At 39.7% G+C, this 18156-nt stretch overlaps 1 protein-coding gene across 1 annotated transcript in view; it reads right to left on the reverse strand.

Moving 5' to 3' along the window:
• The window catches only part of COL5A2 (collagen type V alpha 2 chain), a 138341-nt gene that overhangs the window by 21548 nt on the left and 98637 nt on the right, over positions 1 to 18156 (reverse strand). Inside the window, exons 18-35 of the mRNA XM_047720551.1 lie at positions 17691 to 17744; positions 15368 to 15466; positions 14999 to 15043; positions 14784 to 14882; positions 13348 to 13401; positions 13011 to 13118; positions 11876 to 11929; positions 11183 to 11281; positions 9983 to 10036; positions 9049 to 9147; positions 8888 to 8941; positions 8732 to 8785; positions 7037 to 7090; positions 6265 to 6318; positions 3658 to 3702; positions 3234 to 3332; positions 2131 to 2238; positions 1728 to 1781 (exon numbers count right to left, since the gene is read on the reverse strand). Coding sequence (XP_047576507.1) covers positions 1728 to 1781; positions 2131 to 2238; positions 3234 to 3332; positions 3658 to 3702; positions 6265 to 6318; positions 7037 to 7090; positions 8732 to 8785; positions 8888 to 8941; positions 9049 to 9147; positions 9983 to 10036; positions 11183 to 11281; positions 11876 to 11929; positions 13011 to 13118; positions 13348 to 13401; positions 14784 to 14882; positions 14999 to 15043; positions 15368 to 15466; positions 17691 to 17744 — 1287 coding nt within the window. The remainder of the gene's footprint in view (positions 1 to 1727; positions 1782 to 2130; positions 2239 to 3233; positions 3333 to 3657; positions 3703 to 6264; positions 6319 to 7036; positions 7091 to 8731; positions 8786 to 8887; positions 8942 to 9048; positions 9148 to 9982; positions 10037 to 11182; positions 11282 to 11875; positions 11930 to 13010; positions 13119 to 13347; positions 13402 to 14783; positions 14883 to 14998; positions 15044 to 15367; positions 15467 to 17690; positions 17745 to 18156) is intronic.

Here is an 18156-nt window from a genome sequence, read left to right on the forward strand (position 1 = left end):
GAGGTGGGGTTCTTTACGCTCAGAGCCTAGGGAGCGATCATGTCAGGGTTCGAACTGGGTCTTCTTGACATGTGGTCACACTCTTTAAACTGGACTATAGTGGAGTCTTTTCTGGAACAAGTTTTCTCTCTGACATTTGTACATTGCCTCTTCAGAGGCAGCCCTAATATTCTGTTGCCATTTAATCTTTGTATGTACTAGGAAGGGAATTTAAGGAACAAAAAGGACATCTTAAATTTATATTCTTATAAGAACATGAGAATACTGTGGCCATATATTCTCTAGATCTATAATGGAACATTATTCTTCCAATAATTTACCTAATATATTTCCCTAAAGAATTGGATTAAATATAAAGATCACTTCATTAAATTCCCCCCCCTTTTTTTTCTTACAGAGAAAACATGTTACTCATTTTTTCTCTTTACTGTGAGATTATAGCAAGCGGTCTGCTCTGCTTCCTCCCTAAAGCAATGTCCTTCCTGAAAATAAAGCAGTCACTGCTCAAGTCCTGTTTCTATCACACTGCATTTTCAAAGTTGGTTTGTAGAAACAATAGATAGTGTTTCAGATTTCACCTTAAAATAAATGGTCAATGCAGCCCTCCTTCAAACAGCTCTGCACTACGTCACTACGCACTACAGGCCGTCGATGACATAAGATAGCAACAGTGTGTCAGACTCACTCAAACCTTTCTTGAAAGATGGAATTAAATATTAGAGCTAACTACAAGGCAAGAAAGAGCTCATGTTCATAATTTGCTAAGTTAAGTAGATTTTCAGAAAAAAAAGGGATAATTACCACTCAGACAAAGCTTTCTCTTTATTTTACTTTATTGTCTTTATCAAAAGCTAATATAATCGGGCATCAACAGCAGCTCAATGTGCAGAATCAATACGTTAATGACGGTTCCACATGAGCTCTTTCTATATGGTATAAGCGCTCTTACCGGGGCACACAATGACAACTGCCAGCAAACCATGTCACACCGAAACAGAAACTACTCCTCAAATATCAGGAATTATTTCAGAAAATGTTGAATGTCTGAGCAGCTGTATCTATCTGCTCTTACACAAGAGAATAATTTCCTTAAAGTCTAAAAAACTATATTCAGTCTCTCCTTAGAATTGCAAATGTATTGTATGTTTGAGAACTGAAACCTTGTTAAAGGTCAGCTTCTGACATGACATTAAACAATGCCTTGGGGTCAAGCATCTTGTTCAAATTTCACTTCTTCATCTTCCTTATTGATGGAAGCATTAATAATGGTCCATTGTGCAGTAGCTTTCTCACCTCTAACACCCAGCGTATTAAGAAATATGCACCTCAACTTGGTACAGTGAAAACTCCCCTTGCCTGCCCTGGAGTGAGGTCTAGAACAGCTCAGTCGATCAACACGTGAACAAAAACACACACTGCATATGAAATAGAAAAGAAGGTGGAGAAAGACAAAGGGAGCCCCACTGCTTAAAGCACTGTCTCATGTGCACGGGAAAATGTGTTCTGTTTCACTCCCTCGACAATGACGACGTTTTGGCTTGTTCTGATTCAAAGTAAGCAAAAGGAGTATCCGTGATTGATCAACATCAAATCTCAAAATCAATCACCTTCCAAATCCTGACCATATGGGAATACAATGAACTTTATTTTGGAAAGTTCAGGCAAATTCATGTGATACTGACAGTGTTGATTCCCAGCTCAGCTGGGAAAGGGATGATTTCACTTACTCTTGCTCCGTCGTTTCCAGCTGTCCCTTCAGCGCCCTTTTCTCCTATGCCACCCTGGGGAGACACACAAAATGCCATTTACTCATTTAATTGTCTACTTCTCTCGCATGGGGGGGGAGCTTCATGTGGGCAGGGGTTATCTCTTTTGATCGTAGTTATATCCCCTTGAGCCTAGAACAGTGCCTGGCATTGTGTATTTTCTGAATAAATATAGGTATTGAAAGACAGAAAAAGAAAGAAAGAAAGAGACGCAGGAAGGGAGGAAAGATTGACTTGTGACTTAGAATGGTAGAAGCAAAAGCCTGGCCAAGAAAAAATTTTCAGGAGGAATTTAGAAACTCTAAATGAATGAACTAAAACAAAACAAAACAAACAAACAAAAAAAAACAAAACAGAGACTTACTCTGTCACCCTTGGGGCCTGGAGTTCCTGCAATTCCTCTCTCTCCTGGCATACCTTGAAGTCCCGGTGGGCCTGTATCTCCGGGGGTCCCTGATGGTCCTGGACTGCCCTAAAATGAACCAACAATAAGGAACCTCGCCGATACGGTATTAAGATTGAGCCACATGAGATTTCTCTGCTGGTAAGACAAAAAGAGTGGAATATCAGAGATTTCATATGGTTCAACTTAGTGTTTATATTTTTCATTTGTGAAAATTATCTCTGAGCTCATTTTTTGGAATCAAAAAGACTTTGCCTTTCTAATCATTGGTCTATGTTTTCAACTTTTTTCCTTGGGGAAATTGAGCACCAAGTCAAATACAAACAATGGTTGCCTTCCTTTCTCCCTGACAACATCATGCGGGGCCTGATAAAGGAAGGGGACGTTACTTTTAGACAGTATTTCACTCTCACTAACGAAGACGTGCTATTAAGCTTGCCTACAGGCTAAGTAAGTGATTAAATGGAAGCTGATCCTAGGTAATCACTCTGGACCTTGAAAATGTAAGGGATCTAATGTTATACGACCATGAAAAACTCTACTTTAATTGTTTATACCGAAATTGAGCACCCGTCTTCTACCAATCTGAAATGTCTCCCAAAGGAAACGGGACTGATTTTTGCCTCATGATGTATTTTACTTTCAGATTTCTAAGATGACGTACTTTCTTACGGTTAGTAAGAGGACCATGAGACAAAAAAAACCGGAGTGTATAATCAGGAACATCTCTTTATAAGTTATATGGATTCCTATTTATTGTCTCTGCTCATTAATGGAAGCCACTAGTAAAATTATGTAAATAAATATTAGGAATGGGTTTTCATATAAGAATGTATCACTATGTGCACAAAACCATAAATCCTATCACAGAGAAGAGACTTCATTCAGCTGCCTCCTTAATGCCAAGGAAAAAGCCTAGTAGTGCTTATTAAATACTTGTTGAAGAAGGAAATTATATAATCGAATTTTCTCGCGACAAGAGAAACCATTCTAGTTCCATCATGTGCTTATTAGGCTGTAGCTCCTGGAACATTCTGAAGCGCCCAGTTCACTGCCGTACTTACTTTGGGACCGTCCGGGCCGTGGCCCCCAGCCATTCCCTTCTCACCAGGCAGCCCCGTTATTCCTGGTTCTCCTCTCTCCCCTGGGTTTCCGCGCTCTCCCTAGTGCAACACGGGGATGTCAAACAATCAGCAACTGTTGTGAAAGTGGGTTAAAAATGTTTCTGGAAATCTGCAAAACTGCTTCTACTAGAGAAAAACTGAGAAATGAGCAACTATTGAGGTTCATTTTTCTAATTTAGTGATAAGAAATGAACTTGAAGTAAGAACATGTTATTTCATGGCATAGACTTTCCTCGTAAGATTAATTTTCATCAAGGAAAAGAATTTTAATTCTTAAAATAAAGCTCAGCTTATGAGAAAAGATTTTTTTTTTTTAACTGAAAGCAATGGAAATAAAGTTAATAGCGAAAGAGAAAATACTCACTCTGGGTCCTAATGGGCCAACTGCTCCAGGATCTCCAGGAACTCCCTAGAACATATAATTTTAAAAAATTTCAAGATATGCTTTGAGCTAAATTTTGGGTATTTATTAGATATCTTTCCATACCACACATCTAATTTCTTTTAATGTACTATTAGAGGTTTGAATAAACCCATAATAATGAGGAAAGAAAAATGTGTATACTTTTAAAAATGAGGGGATATCCCATACATTGGATGGAAATTATTTTTCCAGAAAAAAAAAATGTTTATTAAAGCTGAATGCTTGATTTTGGGCAATGAAGACATGCAAAACATTATCTCACAAATAAAGCACACTGGTCTTTTTAGAGACAACTATATATAGTAATTTTATTTCCTAATGTGAAAAAAATTTAATAGAGGAAACAGAAATAAAAACCAACAAGGAGGGACGCCTGGGTGGCTCAGTTGGTTAAGCAGCTGCCTTCGGCTCAGGTCATGATCCCAGCGTCCTGGGATCGAGTCCCACATCGGGCTCCTTGCTTGGCAGGGAGCCTGCTTCTCCCTCTGCCTCTGCCTGCCATTCTGTCTGCCTGTGCTCATTCTCTCTCCCTCTCTCTCTGACAAATAAATTAAATCTTAAAAAAAAAAAAAAAACCAACAAGGAGCTGATTTCTTAAACATAACTGGTTCGACTCAATTTAGTAAATATTTCCACTGACCATACACTATGGACAACAGTCCCTGGGAATTGTGGGTTCAAACTAGTGTAGTCATGACTATGTCACAAGTTTCAGTCTGTTCTTAACTAAAAGAAAGTTTGTCAACAAGTTCAAAACCTCTCTCTTTGATTAAAAATAATAACTAATGACAAAGAAAGCTGTTGTGTAGAAAGCCACGGTCATCAGACTGGGATGAAAACTAATTTAGAAGTTGGGTTGGTCCTCAATGTGAAGTTTTAAGAAAAATTTAATCAAATTATTTATCTCTTATTTTCCTTTTTATCTATGCTAATAGGCAATATGTGGTTTAAAAGAAAACCAAAGTACAAACACATCTGGGAGTTCCTTCAATAATATTTTATCTCATAGAAAACATTGTGGTAGCTTAATCAACATCATGTGCTGTTTTGTAGGAACGTTTAAGTAATGGTACATCTTGCAACTTCTAAATATGATATGGCTTGCAATTTTGTGGCAGATAGTGCACTAAATTTTGGACAAAGTAGCCCGTGTCTGACCGTTTGGATGAGAACAGATACCTATGGTCACTAAAACCACTACCCTCTATGTTTACAAAACCACGAATGTTAATCTCAGTATATGCAGTACATTTGCTTCTGTGGTAATCCCCCATCATGAGAAATTTCCACTAGTGTCACAGGAGAGTTCTCTCGGGCACGTGGACATGTATCTCCCCTTCAGAGCCGTCAGTGTCTATCCTCCATCCCCGACCCAGGATGATGCAGGGGACAGGAAACACAAAGAAGCAAGTGCTGTCCTGGGACAGTAATGTCACACCCTCCAGAACGGAGGACTAGCATTTCCTCTGCACGTAGCAGCAGCCACAGGCTGGTGCAGTCACACTAGGACATCACTGCTGCTAGTGACTTAGTGACCCACCTTTTATGTCAGTTCCTCAAATAAGCCTTGCCTTTTACTAAAAAAAAGAAACAAAACGAAAACCGTATCAAGGGGGCCTCCAGTTTTATCCCCTGCAATGTACCGTCCTCCATTTGGTGTGATCTTCCAAAAACCCAAATCTAGTGACACTACTCCCTGCTTAAAGGCCCTTCATCACCTCCCATTAGAAGAATCCGAAAAAACGACGTTCGAAGTCAGACTTCCCATAATCTGGCTCCTGATTTACCGTCCAGCCTCACCTCCACGCGAATTTATTCTCTGCATTCCTGACTTAGCAACCTTTTCAGTGCCTTCATTTGACCAACAAAACCTTTGCACCTGCTGCACTCATCTCCCTTCCTTCTCTCCCATTACTCATAAAAGATATTACTTTGCCTGGGAAACTTTTCCTAAATCCCCATGTCTGAATTTGGTGCATCTTCTATGTTTCCACACACGTAGTACCTCCCCAGAAACTCTCTATCTCCTACCGTGATATAATGTAAAGTTCATGTCCATCTGGTTCAATTGGTTAGGGCCAGAGCTCAAGACACCTAAGCACACAGTACCCAGCAAATACCTGCTGAATGGTTAAATGAATGAATGAATCACTCACAGAAAAATAAATTAACTGATGTCCTGATAAAATAATAGAAATAAAATAATATCTGTTTATAGCCATTTATAAAGCTTCAAGTAAAACTCGGTAGTTATGAGAAGACACATCTCTAGCGATTACAAACAGTCTTGGGAAACAGGCCAGTATTCACAAATTATACCCACTGTGTCACTTTGGAAAGTCACCTAACATCTCTGTGCCTCATTTTCCTCATCTGAAAAACAGGCATCATATAGTACCTACATGTATAGGGTTGTTTTGAGGATTAAAAGATATTACATTTATAAAGCAAACCAGAACAGAACTTCACATATAATAATAAATGATATTATGGGCAAGCAATTTTTATTATTGCTATTATTATTATTATTACTTTAAATAAACTTACCTGATCTCCTGGCTTTCCACCTTCCCCAGGAGGCCCCGGAGGACCAGGAAGCCCCTAAAGGAAAAGGAAGAAAATAAAATTGTGAATTTGTCAAAGTTTAACAGGTTACTAGTGTTCACAGTTTACCTTTTATAATTCATGCAGGTTCCATGACTATACGTTCAAGCAAAAGATATTGTTTAAAGACAAGGAAAACAGAACAAGAAAACTCTATCTTATACCATAATGCAGCAATGGTCGGTTTATAGGTTTAGATTTTCATTTGGACACACGTAAGAAGAAAAAAGATAAGAATCTAACGGGAGATTCTTAACATTTGTCAAGTTTTTATGGGTCTGAAAGCAATATTTTAGGTTGCTAGTGTAGTACTGAAAGTCACTCCTGAAAGTTTCTTTTTAATCAAATGATTATCCATTATTAATTTCCCATACAATATATTTAGATAAATCATGAAAATTTATTCAACAAAAAATTTAAGACATTGTGTCTATAAAACTGAATCAACCTTAAAATTGTTCAATAAAACTTATCAAAAACATTTCATAATTTTTAATTTGTTAACAATTTTAGATTTTGATCAGTTTTTAGGGGGAAGTCTGTTCCTTCTCTTTGAACAGAAATGTTGGGTTTGATCCATTTTATTTATTTACTAAAAGAAAAATGACTTTTTTGAAAATTGTAGAATTTCACATCATTTGACCATATCTTTTTATATTTTAAAAAAGCAGCTTAATTAACGGTAGAAACCATGGAAAAGTGGATTCGCGCCTACCTGAAAGCCAGTGGGGCCCGGAGGTCCCTGTTCTCCTCTCTCCCCAGCTAGACCCTAAGTCATGAAGGAAAGATAGTCATGAGTAGAGTCTGACCTTCATATCTGCTTCTGGTGTATGCGACCTACTATGAGTATTGATATTTGCCTGTTTTCTAATCACGTTTCCATTCTAGCCAGATAACGAGTGAGCACTATAATGAAGTTGTTGAACGGTGTTGTTGGAAGTCCGTGCTGCTGAGAAAGTATCTTCTAAAGCTGACATAGACACTGACAACATATGTTCATTTCTTGATCCAAACGTAAAATGTCTAGAGCCAACCATAAAATTGGGTGGGGAAACCGGATAAGTTGAACCTGGAAAAACTCATTACTTTTACACAACTAATCTAAGCAGGCAATACAAGTATCTCCTGCTTTTCCAAAGTTCGTGCTGTAACACTTCACTTTTATGAAAGATCTGTATTAGTCTTCTGCTAACGGAAAGACGTCCGAAGAGAATTTTTGCTTTTATGAAAAAAAGGCGAAAAGCAAAAAAAAAAAACAAAAAAAACAAAAAAAACCGCAAAACATTCAGCATTTGTTTTGCTGTGAGCTGTCACAGAAGCAGTGCACCCCTGGCAGCGAGAGGGGCCCCCACGAGCTCCTGCCTGGAGAACCACACTCGCATCTCGACATCAAGCCGCCATAGCGCGGAACTGTGTCTGTGAGCATCTGAGTTTTATCTACATTTATTTGTGCATCTGTTAGGGTAAGATATGTCCTAAGGTATTAGAAAAGCCTAGGAGAGGCTCTTTTTGGAGTCTGGGAATTTTAAGAAAAATGTCCGTATAAACTAGTGATAATTGCTTTTTGGCTTTATACCATTTCAGCTTATAAAGTTTTCACGGGAACACTCTACTTTCAGATAATGGGGGAGACCTGTGTCTCTATTCCAATATTCCACTTATTTCTCCGTGCCATAAAAAATATTAATCAAGGGGCGCCTGGGTGGCTCAGTGGGTTAAAGCCTCTGCCTTCGGCCCAGGTCAGGATCCCAGGGTCCTGGGATCGAGCCCCACATCAGGCTCTCTGCTCGGCAGGAAGCCTGCTTCCCCCCTCCCCCGCCTGCCTCTCTGCCTACTTGTGATCTCTGTCTGTCAAATAAATAAATAAAATCTTTAAAAAATATTATCAAGGGGCGCCTGGGTGGCTCAGTGGGTTAAGCCGCTGCCTTCGGCTCAGGTCATGATCCCAGGTCCTGGGTTCGAGCCCCACATCGGGCTTTCTGCTCAGCAGGGAGCCTGCTTCCTCCTCTCTCTCTGCCTGCCTCTCTGCTTACTTGTGATTTCTCTCTGTCAAATAAATAAATAAAAATCTTTTAAAAAAATATTATCAATAAAAGTACAAAATATTTGTCAAAAATTTGTCAAAACATTTGTCAAACTGATTTTCCTCAGTTGACACATTCTTCAACACTTAAAGATGATGAGGTAGGTTTTACCATCAACATTTTAAAGAAGTTTAAAACGAAAAGTCCAATCGCTCCATTTAAAAAGGCAGAAGGTACCCACACAGGAATCAAAATGAAAGATTATAACTGAAATTCTTCAATCCTGCACTTTCTTACTTACTTCCTCTGAAAATTACTCATAAGTAAAGTCTTGGACAAACATGAAAAATGCAATGGGAACACATTCTCGTGGAAAGATCACATACCGGGGGGCCCACAGGACCAGAAGGACCAACTTCACCATCTTTTCCAGGAGCTCCCTAATATCACACAGAGATAATATGTAAAGTGGGGCCACAAGACATTTGGATAATTTCATATATATATATATTTCCCCCCTTTGGCAGAAAATGTATACTTACCCTCTGCCCAGGAACACCAGCATTTCCTGCCTCTCCAGGTTTTCCAGGGTCACCCTAAAGAAAATTTAGAAGCCATTTAAACGTCAATCAACCTGCTCAAAACACGGCTGCTTGAAGTGAGGGTCGTGATGAGATAGCAAACCTATCACACATGTACTCACACTGCTACCTTTGGGGCCTGGGAGACCCATGCTGCCCGGCTGTCCTCTGATTCCTATGGAGCCTGGAGGACCTGGCCGGCCGTCCTCCCCAGGAGCACCCTACAAAGTTGACAGGAGCAAAGTAAGTTTTATGTAAATTCTCTCTAAATAGTCATCACTTGTCTTTCCGTACTTACAAAAGTTACGTAAGTTTTAAATTATCCTTCACCCTTTACTCAGTGAATCAGAATAGTTGAGTGTTTAAAAAAAACCTGCTGAAGTATTTTGAGTATTGAGAACAGAGATTTCACTCTTCTTCTATACACAAACCTCAACTTCGCATCTCCTTACACTCTCATTCTCACGGGGAAAAATTTTCATTCTTCTTTAATTTACTCTAGCTTGTGGTAATGAAAATTTGGTACTTCTTTTTCACATTTTTGGTATAAAGGAAGGGCCCAGAGTATGTAAGCTGTCCAAAGTCAGACCTACCTATCTTTAAACCTATACAATTGGGAGGATATCAAGAAATAAGAATGTTTCTAATAGACAAATTTGACCAATGCTGGAGGAATACATAATTTCAACTTTTTCCGCTGATGTTAGAGAAGTAATTTCAATCTCAAGCATTGGTATCAATTAAATTTGATCAGTTTCTGGTGAATTTTAAAATATCAAGATCCTATGAATTTGCTCCAGCATTTTAAACATGTCTGTATCATCAGCATCCCCCCGATTAAAAACATTGACCTCAAACAAACATCTCATCGTTTAAGTTGTAGGTCTATTGAGAAATACTGAGGATTATGGGCTTTTAATTTATTTATTTTAAGTAGGCTCCACATGGGGCTTGAACTCATGCCCTGAGATCAAAACCTGAGCTGAAATCATGAGCTGGACGCTTAAACAACTGAGCCACCCAGGCCCCCTCAGGAGTTTTATGTAAATTACTTACCAAAGGCCCAAGTTTTCCTTCAGGACCTTGAACTCCAGGATTTCCTGTCAGACCCTGAAAATTAAAAGCATTTGTCATGTTGTCGCTAACTTGCAACTGAGGTAAAGAGTCATGAGAGTAAAAATAGCACCGTGTTCAAAGGACCCAGTTCCACTGTGCAACGCCCATTCTCAGTGGCCTTCTCTAGGCAAACTCACAGGCTGGTCACGGGCCTTGGCCAGCATGGCTTTGGAAGGACACAGGGCAGAAACACAGCGTGCCACAGGCAGCACCATGTGGGACTTCACCGGGGGAGCCCTCACAGCACAGCCTCCCACAGTGAAGAGGTCACATGTGAGGAAAGGAGTCTACACAGCGGGCACAGGAGGCCCTCTGGCTTAGAAATCTCCCTTAACCAGCATTTGTTACAGCGCCGTGAACACAGTATACCGATCCTAGCCAGGGGAGCCTTACTAGTCATGCCAAACTCAGGCCTAGTCACTTTAAACTCAGGACACCCAAAGCTATGCCTCCCACTAGGTTTTTATAATTCGTGGCCCTCCCAGTCCAAATGTGGTCAACACTCAGGGGTCATTTTCACTGTAAGCAGCGGTGACTGCTCATTCAGATGGCGTTCCAACTCTATCAGGTATCCAGGGAAGAATTTCTAGGAAAATGTCGGTTTCCCATGCAGAAGGAGGAAGGGCTATCATAGACTTTTACTCATATCTTGAACACTGGGTTCAAGATTATGTGGAGCCAAATGTATATTTCCATCCAACAACTTTTTGTATAATTCCCTTCTCTTTGAGGAGCACTGCTGGCAATGGAATATGAGAGGAATTTCACAGTCCAAAAAATGAATTTTCGAGTGACATTTGGTCAAAAACAAATTTATCAGGAATTCTCTCGGCCAAAAGCCAAATAAATTATTCATCAGCAAGTAAAGAAAAAGTAAATATTGACAAACAGGGTTTTTCTTTCATGTCAAGGGGCAAAATGATGAATGCATACGTCTTTGAGAAAGGGATACTAGAAATGACTGTATTTTCCATACATGAAAAATAACAAACCAGTATTTTTAAAATAGCGAATCAGGTCAAAATTGTAAACAAAAAGACATGCTCCCACTTGTCAAGACCAGCTCAGTTAGACAGTCCTTTTGCTGAGCTCTGAGGAGCAGTTCTCTTGGGTTAATGTAGCAAATGGCTGTGTTCTTACCCGAGCACCGGGCAGCCCAGGTTCACCTGGCCGTCCTGGGTCCCCTTGACCTCCTTTAGGTCCAGAAGAACCCACAGGACCCCTCTCTCCTTGAGCCCCCTGTTCCAATGCAAAGCAGAATGTGTCAGAAAAAAAACAATGCAGGAAAATAAAAGGAAAGAAATACGAAATTTATGTTTTACAAATCAAAGCACTAGCATACCATTCAAATACTTTGTCAAGTACTTACAAAGTTACAAAAAGTATCACTACATATTCTGTTCTCATTTGTCTTTATTAAAGAAGAGTGACTTTCACTGTTGGCTAAAGAGAATTATATTTCAATTACCACTCCGATAATCTAGAGTTGGGAAAAAAACACCAAAACTTTAGAGTCTGAATTTCTAGATAAAGGAGAAAGTCTCTATACAGCTAAAGTAAAGGTGTGTGACCTTTTCTCCTCAGCACCGTCTGGAGAAGGTCTGAAAACAAACTTCTACATACTTCCAACCATTCTCGTTCTTCCTAGCCCTCTATAATACAGAAACCAGCCCTCTGCAGGGGGTTTTGACATTAGGCTTGACATCTGTGTCTGACTCCTTTCTGGATCTGTACCCACGTGGACCCAAGCCAGATCACTACTCTGGACAGTGGCATCATCGTCATCATGTAGCACCTGCCACATGAGTGTCACCATTGATGGGATAACCTCACCTTTGGTCCAGGTAAACCATCAGAGCCCGGGAAACCACGATTGCCAGGAGCACCCTGCAAGTGACCAACAGGTGACTCTTAATTATTGTTGATGTTCTTGAGATGTATAACTAGTAGGTAACTTTTATTTTTAGTATTATAAGGTTTTAGGAGCTGTGATCAACCCAACATGACAGTAGATAAGTATAAGAGGAAAAAAAGAAAAAAAAAAAAACCTGAGTACATGGAAAGAAATTTTAAATTTTGGAGAATGTACAAGTACTGAGCCAAAAATTATTCAAATTCAGAACTATACTAACAATTCACTGTAAAATTACACATGGAGGAAAACTGTCATCTAGATATGAGCACCGTCTATCACCATCAACGTGTCAATGGTAACGCCATTTGTAGTGTCTTCTGTGTGAAGAACTTTGCATCCTCTGAAAGCCTCTGTACATGTAACGGGATAACATTGTCCCTTTCGGACCTGCATCATCTTACTCCAGCCACAGCAACCTCTTCTAACTTCTAAAATCATCAGCCCTCCTGGCCTGGTGGTTTAGGATTTCCTGGTTCCTCTGCTGACAACATTCTTTCTCCCAAGTTCTCCTGCTGGCTCATCCGCACCGTCAGGTGTCAGCTAAACTGTCATCTTCCCAAAGGACCCGTCCTGACCACCTAATCTAGTGTTACATACCGTCACACGCTCACAGCTGCTCTCTACCACGTCCCTGCTATTTCCCAGTGTACACAGTACTTAGTAAAGTGTAGAATTACATTTTTGTTTGCCTGTTGACTTGTTTACTGTTTACCTCCCCACTGGAATAAACTACTGTTTACTAGCCCAAGCATGAGGCTGGCGCCACTGCCGTCTTTTTCACTAAGTACCAACATATCAACTACATGCCAATATATCAACTACATGCCAGCGTATCAAACGGGCACAATGTAGTTGTTCAATCAGCATTAGTTGAATGAATGCATGAGCAACAATTGAACAGTAGCCTCCGTGAATACACAGACAACCATACTGAACTGTTCGATGCACTTGCAAGCATTTCTTTTAACTGTTCGAGCTTTCCTTACCAACTCAAAACTTACCCATGTAATTCCCCCGCAACCCTAAGAATTTGTTGCATTATTCAAATTTTACCCTTTCTCCCATTGGGCCTGGAGGACCGACTGTTCCGGGGTCACCTCGGGGACCTCTTTTCCCTTCTTCACCAGCTGGGCCTATTGGACCCTGAATACCATGCGGCCCCTGTTAAAAACAGAAGGAAGTTTTCAGAAAGAGCCCGAGTCCAAGGGAGTTACAGTCAAAAGCTTCATTTAATGAAGTCAATTACAAATTTAAAACCATAGTAAACTGTTTCCATCCAAGGATATATTCCTTATTGTTATTATTTTAAATACTTGAGCACTTTGATCTGTGAACTCCTGGACAATACTCACACTCTTCTTATCATTTCAGGAAAAAAATGAAACCTTACTGGTTCGCCTTTTGGGCCAGCTTCTCCTTTGAAACCTGGAACTCCTGGATCACCCTAAAATAAAAGTATGAATAGTTATGAGAACCAGGACAGTTAGCCAGTCCCATCTGCTTTAATTAATTAAAGTGGGCCTTGGAAACTTTCCACAGCTGAGTCTGTATTACCATTTTTTTAATTTTGCAAATCTTGTAGAATGTATGTGAAATTTTATAAAACATAGTATAACTAGGTAGCAGTTTCTCTGTTTTACAGTGGTCTTTAAGAGACTTACTTTTAAAATCTTGCTGTTTTATCATGCATCCTAGAACACTCAGAATTATTCAATTATTGCAATTTGCTAACTAAAATTAGAACTAACAATAATAGCGTCTACAGATAAATCTATTTCAGGTTTATTTTAGGAAATAGACTTATTTACCCAGAAGCAAAATAATTTTATATTTATGTTCTCTTTTTTGACAGTTTGACAACTTCAAATAGGACATTTCATCTTTGGAGTGCTCTGGGGTTTTGTGTATGTGTGTCTTTAAATATCAGTTAAACTTGTGGGAAACAGATTGCTAAATTGAGAACATGATAAAATTGAATGAGACGTATCTGCAACACTGTTTTAATAAGTCTGTCACCAACATACAAAAGGATTTATCAGCATAGCTAAGTTACTTGGAACAGAATTCAAAGTACTTGTTTTAGGCAGTGCTAAGAAAAAAAGTTTTAATTTTTACATATCAAGCTAAAAATATAATAAGCGCAACTTCACAATGTGTTTATTTCTTATGCACTTATCATAACATTTTTTCTAATAAATAATTTTACAAAATGGTAGGATCAGTCTTCAAGAATTAGCTGTTGGTGGGGGCGCCTGGGTGGTTCAGTGGGTTAAGCCTCTACCTTCAGCTCAGGTCATGATCTCAGGGTCCTGGGATCGAGCCCCGCATCGGGCTCTCTGCTCAGCAGGGAGCCTATCTCCCCTTCTCTCTCTGCCTGCCTCTCTGCCTACTTGTGATCTCTGTCTGTCAAATAAATAAATAAAATCTTTAAAAAAAAAAAAAGAATTAGCTGTTGGACCCAATTTTCACCACGTTGTCATGATAACCTCCACCTTTCTCCGCACTGCCTTGCAAAAATATTTCCATGTGGTTATTATTCAACTCCGGATAAGAGTCTATGAGGTTAACCATGAAGTCATGACCTTACTATTTTATATAAAAAACCCACTACAATCCAACACAAGGCAGTAATGTTCTCCTTTGAATTTAAACGCCTAACCTGTACAACGACATTCGGCTTCCACTCTACAAAGATTCCCATCTTCAGTTGCCTCGTTTAGACAAGCCACATAATCTATGTTTCATTGCATCTCACTGAGTGCTATTTTTCTTGGTGACCTTAGCTGGATTATACTAACGGATGATTGTTATTTTAGAGGATGTTACCGGCTGGCCTCGAATTCCTGGAGGTCCCGTGCTACCCTGAGGTCCTGGAGATCCGGGGGGCCCTGATAAGCCAGGAGGACCAGAGGTGCCTGGAGAGCCCTAATAGAGTGAAAGAGCGACATGATGAGCAGAGATCCACGTAGAAGCCTATGGTCAATGTCCAAAAGATTATGTCTGTTTGAGCTTTGCGTGGATGAATGCAGTTAGTTACCTACCGTTGGGCCTTTGGCACCAGGTGTCCCATCAGTTCCTACCACGCCCTAAAAGACACATGAAAAGTTTATAAGACATTAAGCCATATCTAGGGTGGTCTTCGGATGTCTTCCCATATTCCAAAAGAGGCAGAAATTTATCGTAAAAAAATCAACCACCATTATATCATAAAACTCACTTTTATAACAAATTCCCTTTTCCTTAAAATAGATTAAATTTTGCAGAGTTGACAAGAGATTTTTTTTTAAATTAGTTGCCAACATTCAGAATTCAAAGAAGATAAATTAAAATAGATTGCCTTCATTCTGATGTTATAAAACATGTCGAGCTTTCTATTAAGAGCATCGCTCCTAGATGTCCTAGGAACTTACGGGAAGACCTTGAGAGCCGACTGGACCTGGTGGCCCAGTTTCACCTCTTTGCCCCTGGGGACCTTCGGGGCCTCTTGCTCCAGTGGGACCTGCTTCTCCCTAGCAGGGTACAAAAGGCATGTCAATTTAAGAAAAATATAAATGTGGTGTGGTTCAAGGTTTATTGCTTATTTGGAGCTTTACATCTTACACTCTAGTATTTAAAGGGGTCGTGAGCACAAATTGGTTTACAAGGGTGTGTGCCTAACCTAGCTTAAGGAGCGGGCTCACCTTCCTACCCTTCCAAGCGTGATGACGTCCTCAGCATTAACAGCAGCATCAAGGGGTCAAGGTTACCTGATAGCCACCCTTATTTCAACCCACGATAGACGCCCAGATAGTAAATAAAATACAGTTGCCTAATTAAGTTTTAATTCAGATAAATAACAATTAATTTAAGTATAAGTTTGTTGCAGGTAATATTAGGGTCATATCTATACTAAATATTTTTCTTTATTTATCTGAAATTTAAAGCTAAGTGGGTTTCTGTATCTTATACAATATCTTAGGTCCCTATATAGATCAAATCCTAGAGGACCTTAACCTGGAATATTAGAACTAAGAATATAAGAACTAAGCCTCAGGGTGTTCATTAGTGCCAATAAAACACATAAAATCCCTGTAGAATCCCTGGAATACAAAGAAGTGGATATGGAAGTTTATTCTTCATCCAGAAAACCAGAGCTCATGGAAGAATTTAACAGGTATAGGAAAATCCTGGCCAAAAACGAAGATCTAGGAATTTTTTGTTTGGGGAGGAAGGGAAAGGATAGGCAAAGAATTTCTGAGAAAAACAGTTTTGCAAAATGACTTTTTAAGCAGTTTTCAATAGACAAGAGCCAGGGCTAGTAACCCCAGGAGGAGAAGGAGGTCTGCAGAGTAAACTATTATATAAATTGTGGTTCTAACGAGGTCTTAGCTAGATGCCCCCCCAGGAGCAGAAACCACTTTCTTCTAAGTCCTAGTCCTGGACATTGTGCATCTTCTATCCTTAATTCTCTGGCCAGAGCTCAGTTTGAGGGTGGAGGGTCTCACAGGCAGGGGGAAGGGATTTTGCATATTTTGGTCAGGGAGCATAGGGAGGACTGGCCTCCATGGCCCGGGTCTGTAGCAGCAGGACTAGGATTTAGGGGAGCAGATCGGAAACAGAGGGGACCTCAGGAAGGTCCCAGGAGCTCCAGTGCACAGTGAGTTCTCAATGAAAGGAGGGGTTGGCGAGTGGAATGACATAGGCATCGTTTTAGAGCAGCCGTACCTCTGGGGCCCAGAGGGTACAGACAGCATTAGCGAGAGCCTGAAGAGTAATTTGACTTGATGATGCTCACATTTCAGAGTATCTGCAATGTCAGCTATGGACTTTGTTGTTGTTGTTGTTTGTTTCAAACAACAGTTCAAAGCCTGTTTGAGTAGCACTCCCCACAAGAAGCCTGGACCTCTATTGAGGACATCACTTATCCTTCAACAAAATTCCATGAGAAGAAGTGAGGTGATTGCCACGGCCATAGTCACGAATCCGGTGAGCAAATCCCTTCTTTGGGAGGAAGGAAATTATTGCCAAGGGGAAGCTGGGTGTGAGGGGTAGTCAAAGGTATTGTATTGTTTAACATTTGAAGTTTTCTGAATGTATTCACTAATTTAACTAATATAATCTTAATAACCTCCTGCTTTAATCCTTGAATTTATCATCCAAAATGCTGGAAGAACAAACTGTGACTTCCGACAAATGTAAATCATCCCAACAGAATACTTTAATCCATTCCCACGTGGAAAGCCAAAGAGCCTCCCTGCCTATTCCTCTAATGGTTGTGTAAATCGTAGGGGCAGGGCGAGGAGTGAAGGCCAGCGTTGTGTCAGAGAACAGCCTTTCGACAACGTCTGATTTATTTTAACCTCCTATTGTTTAGAACATTCTGCTGTTTATTACTGCCAGACACCGTATCCAGGAACAGACTTCCAATTCAGACTAAGTTCATATTCCCTGCAGCTGTTACAGTTGTCTAGACTGGAGTTCTAACGCAACAGACTCTTTGATATTACAATTGTTTGATGCTATTGTTGATATTACAATTGTTGTAATTCTTTTTTAATAACACATTGTTTAGTGATCTCATTTTTAAATTTTTACAGTTTTTTTTTTCCCTACCATAATAGACGCTGAGAATACTCTAGGTTTTTTCCTTAGTTAAGCAACCTCCATACAATTAACAAAATGTCATTCCTCACTTCAGCATTCGTATAATCAAGTAATTCTTGTAACCAAGAGCTAAATATATTAACATTTTACCTTCATCCCAGGATTTCCCGGAAAACCAGACGATCCAGGTATCCCAAGAGGACCCTATTAAAAGAAACCAGAAAAGTGATCAGACGTGGTTTTTAATCAATATGTAATTGAGTCATCTTTCATTTTTCGACGACATTCTGTATGTTGACACATAAGAATAATCCACTGAGTACTTTCAAATCACAAAGATGATGTCATTTTATAATAAGTACCTTCCGACATTGATAGGGAATAGAGCTAAAAGTTATGTCCAGTGGTATTAAATGCTTGTGGTAGTGTATTAGAGAATAAGCCAGTCACAAACACAAATTGAAACCATTTCTTCCTGAGAGATGTACTTTCTTTGTGCTAATCAAGGAATTCAGTTTTTAGAAAGTCAGGTTTTGTACCAAAATCTAGAACTGCACTTTATAAAAATGATGCTTAAGAATCATGTGGGTGTTTAGGAGTGATGTTTTTCCAGGCC

The sequence above is a fragment of the Lutra lutra genome, chromosome 3, assembly GCF_902655055.1.
Source record: "Lutra lutra chromosome 3, mLutLut1.2, whole genome shotgun sequence".
Lineage (NCBI taxonomy): Eukaryota > Metazoa > Chordata > Mammalia > Carnivora > Mustelidae > Lutra > Lutra lutra.